The 8,714-nt window shown below is 45.9% G+C and overlaps 1 protein-coding gene across 1 annotated transcript; it reads right to left on the minus strand.

Annotated features, from left to right (window-relative positions):
* Positions 1–554: 554 nt before the first annotated feature.
* On the minus strand, positions 555–3,432 carry GPR160 (G protein-coupled receptor 160). The gene is made up of 3 exons (XM_017827760.1): positions 3,393–3,432; positions 2,965–3,100; positions 555–1,944 (listed from the first exon to the last, which is right to left on the minus strand). Exon 3 carries the CDS (start codon positions 1,891–1,893, stop codon positions 877–879), a length of 1,017 nt encoding a protein of 338 aa, XP_017683249.1. The 5' UTR covers positions 1,894–1,944; positions 2,965–3,100; positions 3,393–3,432; the 3' UTR covers positions 555–876.
* Between the last annotated feature and the right edge of the window lie 5,282 nt (positions 3,433–8,714).

Here is an 8,714-nt window from a genome sequence, read left to right on the forward strand (position 1 = left end):
TTATTTCTCTTCTACAAAATTAAACCAAGTCCTTTCTAAAACGGTAAGAATTTGGAAATTAAGAGTATTTTTGCTCGAAGCCTGACTAATTCTTTCCCTACCATAGTCACCCTTCATATTTAACTATTTTAAAGTAATTTTGACTTCAAAATAAACTGTATTTTAATTTAAGCCATTCTTTAGCCTTGGGCATGTATTTAGATATAGCAATTAACCTTGTTGCTTAGATCTCTGACTGTAGTAATTCAATTTTTAATATGTACTTATACATTACAGGAGCAGCAGCAAAGAAACAGCGAAGCTTCAGCACCTCTGCTGTGGCTGTGGAAGTTGCACATCTTGCACTGGTTTTGTACCATGTAAAGTTTCTATTTCTATAGGAGCTGTAGCTTTTCATTAACTAAAAAAATTTATTTCTTGTTAGACAACAACCCTTAACTTCAATCAAGCTGACACAAAGCCAGACTTTAACAAGAAAATACACTTCAAAAAAATCACAGAAGTTGTTTGAACTTTGGATCAGCACCTGTATGTAGCTCCAGCCTTGAAGACTTTATTGCATTTTGTACTGTAAAACCTGAGATCATTCCATGTAAAGGAAATGTAAAATTCTGTCACAAACATGAGGTTTAACAGAAAAGTTGGCTTATATAAGCAGTGGTCTTTTAAACATGTAATCTGAGGTTGAATCCCGTGAACTGACTGCTTGCAGTGCACTGGGACCAGTGTCCTGCACTCCAGTGCAACATTCACTACAATATTGGACTTTTTTCCATGGAGTGTAGCTCTGGAGCTGTTTCCTTGTGTTGTCTGTGAGGACCCAGCCACCGACCCTCAGCGCCCACACTTACTGCAGCCTTTCCAGCCAGCAGCTCATTAACAGATGACAATCACCACACCCGGCTCATCAGCTGGCTCTGTGTTTTCATTGTCAAACGGCACAAAGCAGAATTTCCAGCTGACAAACGGGTCTGAGCTCCACGGCCCCTCTGCCAGCTCGACCTCGTGGCACCGGCACCAGTACATGGCTGCCAGGAGGAAGCTGTTGATGAAGTACAGCCAGGGCACGTTCATGTCCACGTAGGCCGGAATCCGCGCTCCCAGGAACACAACCAGGACCTGGAGAACAACTAAAGGTGCCCAAGTGCCAAGAAAGCAGATGAGGAGTCTGCTCAGGAGCTGCCACTTAAAGCAGGTGGTAGTGTTGGACGTGTAGGAGAACATCAAAGCAGGCTGACTGGAGATGGAGACAAGCCTGGCAGACAGCAGGGTGGTCACCACCTCCTTCCAGCGAGCCAGGAGAGCAGTGCCCAGGAGCAGCACCATGGCACACGAGACTGAGTAGCTCTGCAGGCTGGCAGAGACAGGGCACTGGTAAGGAGAGACACTCTTCTGAATTTCCAGCTCTTCATAGACAGCGGGAACTTTCAGAATACAGAAAAACCCTGAAATCCATATAACCACCACAGCGAACACGTACAGTAATTTCTGGCCTGTTTTAGAGAAGTGGGATGTCTGGGAGACAGTGGTGTAATAGTCCAGAGCAGCCACGAGGTACACGGGGTAGTGCAGAACCCCGCAGGTGAGAGAGGTGATCTGGGTGAAGAGGCAGATGTGGTACTTGGTGAACCGCATCCCCCAGAGTGCAAAGTCCTCAAAACAGAAAATGAAACAGAAGATCAGCAGCAGCGTGAGATCGAGAAGTGCCACTGAAATGCAAAAGTATCCCATAAAACTGGCTTTCACGTTTTTTGGCTTAACTTGCAACATGAAGAAATCAAGGAAGACTTTTCCAAGCATGATCAGGAGCAACACGCAGCTGGTTTCAAGAGTTTGGTTGCCGTGGGTGCAGTGGTACTGGCCAGAACCATTTTCACAGAGTCTGGCAGCCATCCTCCAGTGGTGAAAACAGCAAAAAGTGTCACAGGGCACAGTGCTTCATCTCTGAAAAGGAAAAAAGTTTAAAAAAATTTATTTCTTGGTACCTCTACCAGTTAGTTAATTGTCCATCATAGCAAGTACCCAATTTACTCTGAGTTTTCCAGGCTCCTTAATTAAGAGTAAATAACTTCACTAACACATCATTAAATTGCCAACAAGTGTTTAAATTTTATGTTATTCAAATTACATTTTTGAGAGTTACAAGGTCAACATAGACATAAGTTACTTTTCTAGTTGCTGTCCCAAGGAAAGGTTTAGGAAATAAGGGTGACTGTGCTCCTGTCCTTTAGAAAGCAAAGAGGTCTTTCTGTGCAGCTGGGCAGAGGGATGGAGGTTCAGAGCTCCTACACATTTTGAAGAAATTAGACAATTACAGAAATTGTACAAGAGATATCGCAGTGTGGCCTCACAGTTCGTGATGCTCATGCAACCTGTGAGAAATTGAGACTGCAGAAGTGTCCTGAAAGCAGAAAAAGCATCAATGCAGCCCATCCTTTTCCAAAGTCCTGGAACTCCGAGGCAATCCAAAACACACAGGCTTCATTAGTGACTGGCCTTTTTTGTTCACCTTTAAACAATGTGAGTGCTACAATGACAGACACCTCAGAAGAGCTGGTTTTCCTTCGGACTTCCGTAAGTTTCCTTATGGTAACTCTTTTCTGTACGTTAATTCCTAAGGAAAATGAACACAGGATGGCTTCATGTAAATCAGCAAGACAAATTAGACAAAGCTTTCCATGCTTTCTTCTCTTTCCTTGAAGAAGCAGGATGGCATCAGTGACCTCGGCGAGAGCAGAGAAGAGCCGAAGTAAAGAGGAGTTGCCTCTCTTGGCTCTGTGTTATCAGCTGGATTTAAATAGGCAGCTGTGTTTTGTCACCCACTTGCCAGAGTCATTGAACACTGGAGTTAGTGCACGTTTGAGTTCGTGTGTCCTGAAAGGCAGAGTTGGAGCAACTAGAAGTCCTTGGCAGTACAGCTTGAGAAGTATCAACAGATACACAGATACGTGTTTACAAGCCTACCTGGGCTCAGCGCTTCACCCTTTATCGGCTCAAGTGCATCCTCTAACACCTGATACGTCTCACAGAACGACTTAATTCCGTCCATGTTTCGTCTTCACGTACCGGAGGCTGCGCTCCTGTCCGCGGAAAAGGAAACCTGCACGAGAACAGGGTCCCGCTCGGTAAGTGTCTAATAATAATAATAATAACTTATATATTGTAAGGCGGAATCACCATCCAGGCTGTGCGGACCCGGCTGCGGGCACAACCCGCACCCTGCGCACGGAGGGACCGGCGCTGCCCGCGCCTCCTCCCGGGCGCTCCCGGCCGCTGCCCCCCGCCCTCCCGGCGGGATCCTGCTGCTCCCCGCAGGGACAGGGAGGGAGGGAGGCGGCCGAGGGGGCTCCGAGTGGCTGCTCCTGCTCCCCACGCCCGGCCCCGGCACCCACCTGCGGCCGCCGCTCCTGCCCCGCGCCATCGCCTCCTCCCCGACGGGGACCGGGCGGGACGGGGCGGGACGGGGCGGGATCGTGTCCAGGGAAACGTAACATAACGCACATCACACATCTAACAGATAACATGTAGCACATATAGCACAACACAGCCGCCCCGACGAACAGGTTCCGTGCGTTGTGTCTGATCCCCCGGCCGAGGGAGACGAAGCGCCCCGTGGTACCTCAGCGCCGTGGGGCTCCCAAATCCTTATGGATGTGGCAGAGAAACGCTTTGGGTTCTAAACGTGTTATGTGGGGGAGGGGGGAGAAAGGCTTTGGCGAGGGGTGAGGGCGCTTCAGCGGGAGCCTTCCGAACCCCCGTGACTTGGCTGCATGGCAGGGAGCACAGGATGCTTCCCTTTGGGAAGCCGTGAGTCCACATGGTGGGTGTTGTTTGATGTATCCAAGTGTACAAAATGTCAAGTGGGTGGGAGGACTTTCTCTGAAAGCAACTAACTCTCTGGAATTAAATTCAGATATAAGTAGAGATTTCCCCCCCCCCACCTTTTTATTTTCCCTTTCTCCTTCCATGGTTCATCTGAAGGATTAAATAACTTCACAGGGAGAAAAAAAAGTGATCAGTACTGTGAAAAACATGAGAGCTTCAAGTAATCTCCAGCAGCATTCACACTGGCAATAGTTACTTGTCCAAACCATTTTCCCCAGGATTGTTGCACAAATTGGAGTATAATAAGAAGCTGTTTACACCTGAGAGGGTATTGCACCTTCTGAATACTCAGTCCACCCACAAGTATCTTAAGGCTAATGCCTTCAAGAGTGGTTTTCTTCTTCTTAGTTCTAACCCAAGGCAAAGCAGTGAAAGTGATTTTCCCAGTGGGAGATAATAAACCCTTTGGATGCTTCTGTTGGATGTTTTGGTTTGTCTGTGTTCATGTCTGTCTTTATGACAGCAGAAAATACTCTACCGGCCTGTATGGGGAGATGCCTGGATGGTGGAAATGAGCAACCAGGAGGGGACAGGGACAGTTTAGATATATTTTTCTGCTGATAAAAATCCCAGTGGGTGTGTGATGTCCAGACTATGTCAGATCCATGTTTAGTGACCCTGTTGAGCAGGGTCCTCAACATGGCCCATGTTACATCCCAGTTTCATGTCGTGGCTACTTCTCAGCTTCCCTTTCCCTCTTCCACCTTTTTCAGCTGTTTTGAAAGTTTGCTTATTATGCACAGGTTACCCCTGTTTTCTGCTCCTGGATACTGTGTCTCATCTTCCATCCCAGAGAAACAATGGTGCAAGATGGGATACCCTGGAAACCAAATGCAGAGCTTGGCATTTGCAGGTTCTTCTCACCGTGCCAGAAAAGCTGCTCACACTCAGTACTGGATAAGGGCTGGATCTTCCTTTGCAGGAAAACTTGCAGGTACTTGACAAACATCATGTTCTGAAAATAATGGCTTGAGCCCATCCTGCCCGATTAAAGAGGCTGCATTTATATCCATGGGCAGCAATAGAAGGGTTTAAGAAATCAGTTTATATTTGCATGCAGGCAGCTGTGTGTGAAAACAGAGAGGAGAGTCCTCCTCCAGGATGAGGCACGTGAAATAATGCAGCAAACCTCTTGCAAAAGCTGCTTGTGTACTACAAGCTCGTGTGATGGTTCTGTGTCCTCTGTTGTAACAAGATATTTGCATGAGGCTTCCTTCCTTCTTCAAGGCTGTTTCCTGCTGCTAGTTGCTTATACTTTCGGTTCTGTTGTTGAACTTTACTGTAAAGATAGGATTTTAGAACAAAGGGGAAAGCAACAAGAGAAAAAAACCTCTCTGATTTCAAATCTAACTTGATAACTTTGTGAAAGAAACAGTGACTGAGCAAAGTGTCCTCACTGAGCAGGGGTTGGGCTCTACCCTCTCCTCCCTGTGGCCTCATAAGTCACTTAAGAAGAGCAGTGTGGACCATTACAGTTCCTGCATGTTGCTTCTGCCTGACTTGGGCCAGGAGGTTTCCTTCAGACAGGGGCAGGTGCAGATAATGAATACAACTCCTTTCCATGGAGAAGTGTGGGGTGTTCTTCCTGTGCAGTCAGAACTGAATCTTTGCTTTTCCCCTGCTCTTCCTGTTTGGGAGGTGCTGTGCTTCAGAAGCTCGTGTCCACCTGACCCTTTATGCTGTTGAGCAGAAGAAAACAATTTAAACCTCACTTTTGTGTATTTCAAGAAGTCTGGTGTTGGCGTCTCGGCCACCTCAAGCCATATGGGAGAAGACAAGGAGATCAAGTGCATATGTATGTATTTTGATGCCATGTGTGGGGAAAGCTGCTCACTGTGATCTCCTGCAAAACACACTGTGAAATCCTGCAAAAATGATTGTGAAAACTCCCTCTCCTGAGCAGTGAGGGGCTGGGGGAGACTTGGTTTGGAGAGGGATGGTCACCACAGCTGTGGGCAGAGCGCGCCGTGGTCATTGTGGAATGTTCTCTGGAACACATTTGTCTGTAGGGATGAGTTCCAGGCTGGTACAGCCTTGCCTGCATCCTCCCCTCGATGTGCCTTTAACTGGGTGTTGCCCAGCTGAGCATGTTTAATGCCCTATATTAGATTTTGTGCCTTGTCAGCACAGGATCAGCAGCTGGAGTTTTGCAATGGCAAGCAGTTGTGGAGCTGCTGTTCCTGAAAGGCTGCATGGCTCAGGAAGACAGGATGGTGGTTATGAAGATTTAAATTTTTTAATAAAATATTTAACTAATAGAGTATGTAACTAATAAACTATTTAACCAACTTTATTTTTATCTAACTTTATTTTTAAAAAAGAAAATGCTTGACCAGTGTCCCATTTGCAAGATGTCTTCATTTACTTTTCAGGAATCTTATAAGAGCACAGACAATGTGGCTTTAGATCTTCATTTGAGGTGCTCATCTTAAAAGTAACAGGTTTGTTCTTGGGAAGATCTTGTTGAGGAGAAGCACATTTTCATAGTAATTTAACTTGAAGACAATCTTGTTATAGAATCTCAACTCTGATTATTCAGTGAAAATCCAGTGAACACAGTGGAGAGTTGAATCCATGGATTTTTCAGGAGTGGTGGTTCCTTGGTTTGTGTACCCACCATGTGCTTTCCCAGTGCCCATGGTGGCCCTGCAGTGTTGGTGTTTCTTGGCTTGTCTTCGACACCAGTAATTTTTCAGGGAACTAGAAGAAAGAAAGTACGAGCAAGGCTCTGGAAACTACATCACATGAACCAGTAGTTTATAGAACGCGGTTGGTGGCTTGCTGGTCACTTTGATAAGGAACTAAAATTGAGACTAAAGCCAACATGGAGTGCAGGGTGTGAGCTGACTCTCCTTGTGCTGCCCATAAATACCGAAGCTGAGCCAGAAATCTTCTGTAACCTTTTAGTATATCGCTGCCTCCTGGTAGACTTTAATTTTAAACAAATTCTGTAGTGGCACTTTCACTTAAAAGGAAGCTTAAAAGGGTGGAAATGTAATTTCAATCCCACCCTCAGCGTGAAGAATTCAAAACTCCTCTTCTGACTCCCAACCAACAACCTAATTACTGGTTGAAGACTCATGTGCCAGAAAGAGAAAATTAGAATTTACTGAGGGCCAGTGAGAGTCACCCAGGACTCTGCTCCATGTTCCATTTATTGACTAGCAAAGGTAAAATGCCAGTGCCTCTTTCCTAAGCACCTACATCCTTCACTGGGTCCAGGCTCCTGAGTACTTTTGGGGATCACAAGCTGAGCCTTTTCAGTGTTTGGCTTCTGTTGCACATGATGAGGATTAATGGTTGTTACCACCTGCAGAGAAGGCTTTGCTCTTTATCTAAAGCAGGATCAGTGTTTACTCAGTACTGTTAGCTCTCCTTACTTCGACTTGCACTGAAACCCTTTGCACCCTGCCATTACTAACTCTCCCTCCAATGTCTGTTATCATAGAACAGTTTTTTTTTCTGAGTGACCATTATTTTCACATACAGAAAAATACACATGGCAGAGCAAATGCCTCTGTGCCAGCCAGGCAGGAATGGACTCTTTGTGGACACTATCAGGAAATGTGCCTTTTGTTTTCCTGCACCTGTTGCTGAATTACAGATAAAATAATCCAGTGCTTTATTAAATAAAATGAGAAGCCCTAATGAAATTGTACCAGCCATTACCAGGAAGTCTATTGAAAACATTCAGCAGCTGCTTCTGTCCCAGTTCCCTTACACTGATAGGATTGTTTTGCCTGTGTCCTTGTGCTCTAAATGAGGAGGGCACAGTGCCTTGGACCATCTCACACCACTCTCCTCTCGCTCCCTGGGATTTGGTCAGAATCAGTAATAAATGATGCTCAACAGCACCTCTGAGTTGTACAAGTTTGTTAGAAGCTGGTGTCCCAGGTCCTGCATCTGAGTGTTCTGCAAACATCAGGTCATGTACCCTGACAGCAGTAAAGCAGGTAAAAATCTACTGGTTTATTCTGATTCTATAGAGGAGCATTGATCAGAGAGGCTGAGAATCAAACCAGTGAGCCCTTCTCCTTATACAAAATACCTCAGCAGCCTGGAGTGAGCTGGGGATCAGCCTCGTTCAACAGTTAAATGTCACCACTCCTTCACTGAAAGTCTCTGACAGAACTGATCTCTCTGTCTCTGCTGTTTTTAAAAGTCAACCCATCTGTCACAGCTGTGCTGGCAAGTGGGTGGAGACTCCTGCCCAGGACAGGCTGTAGTTCCTAACAAGAACTGTCTAATTTTAAAGAAAAGGTAATCCCAGCACTAATTGTCCGTGCTAAATCTTGCATAAAAACCACTAAGAAGTTGCATCTCAACTGCTTTGGAGCTTGGGAAAAGTTTAATACACAATTTCTGGTACAAAAAGCATAACAAAGAATGGTGTTCAAACTTGGATGGTTTAAGGTTTGTTTTTGAAAATGTATGAGAAGTAGGTGGATGAAATGTCAGCCAAGGAGTAAGTGATGCACCCTCCCCTCCCAGCCAGGGAAGGAATCGCTGCACCCAGGGGCAGCAGGAGCAGTGGGAGGACACACAGGCCCTCAGCATCTCCTGCTGGAGTCCTTTGTGACACTGAGAGTGAGCAGGATATTACCTCCAGAGTGGCTCCTGCCCTGTTTTTTTGGTGTTACAAACTTGTGGATCTACTCTGAGTTTATCCCAGTGCAACTCCCTGGGGAGTTTAGACTCATATATGTAAGGCAAACAAAAGTTCATACAGAACTTCCCTATTGGAAAATTTGATCTGGTCAGAACAAGGCAAACTGGGGGGATGGGGAGAGGAGAAGGACATGTCCCTGTTACAAACAGTTGGGCTGTGT

Source organism: Lepidothrix coronata, unplaced genomic scaffold (genome assembly GCF_001604755.1).
Source record: "Lepidothrix coronata isolate B3197 unplaced genomic scaffold, Lepidothrix_coronata-1.0 Scaffold142, whole genome shotgun sequence".
Classification (NCBI taxonomy): domain Eukaryota; kingdom Metazoa; phylum Chordata; class Aves; order Passeriformes; family Pipridae; genus Lepidothrix; species Lepidothrix coronata.

Coding starts and splice junctions, on each gene's coding strand:
- GPR160 (XM_017827760.1), bottom strand. CDS start 1,893: ATGGCTGCCAGACTCTGTGAAAATGGTTCTGGCCAGTACCACTGCACC.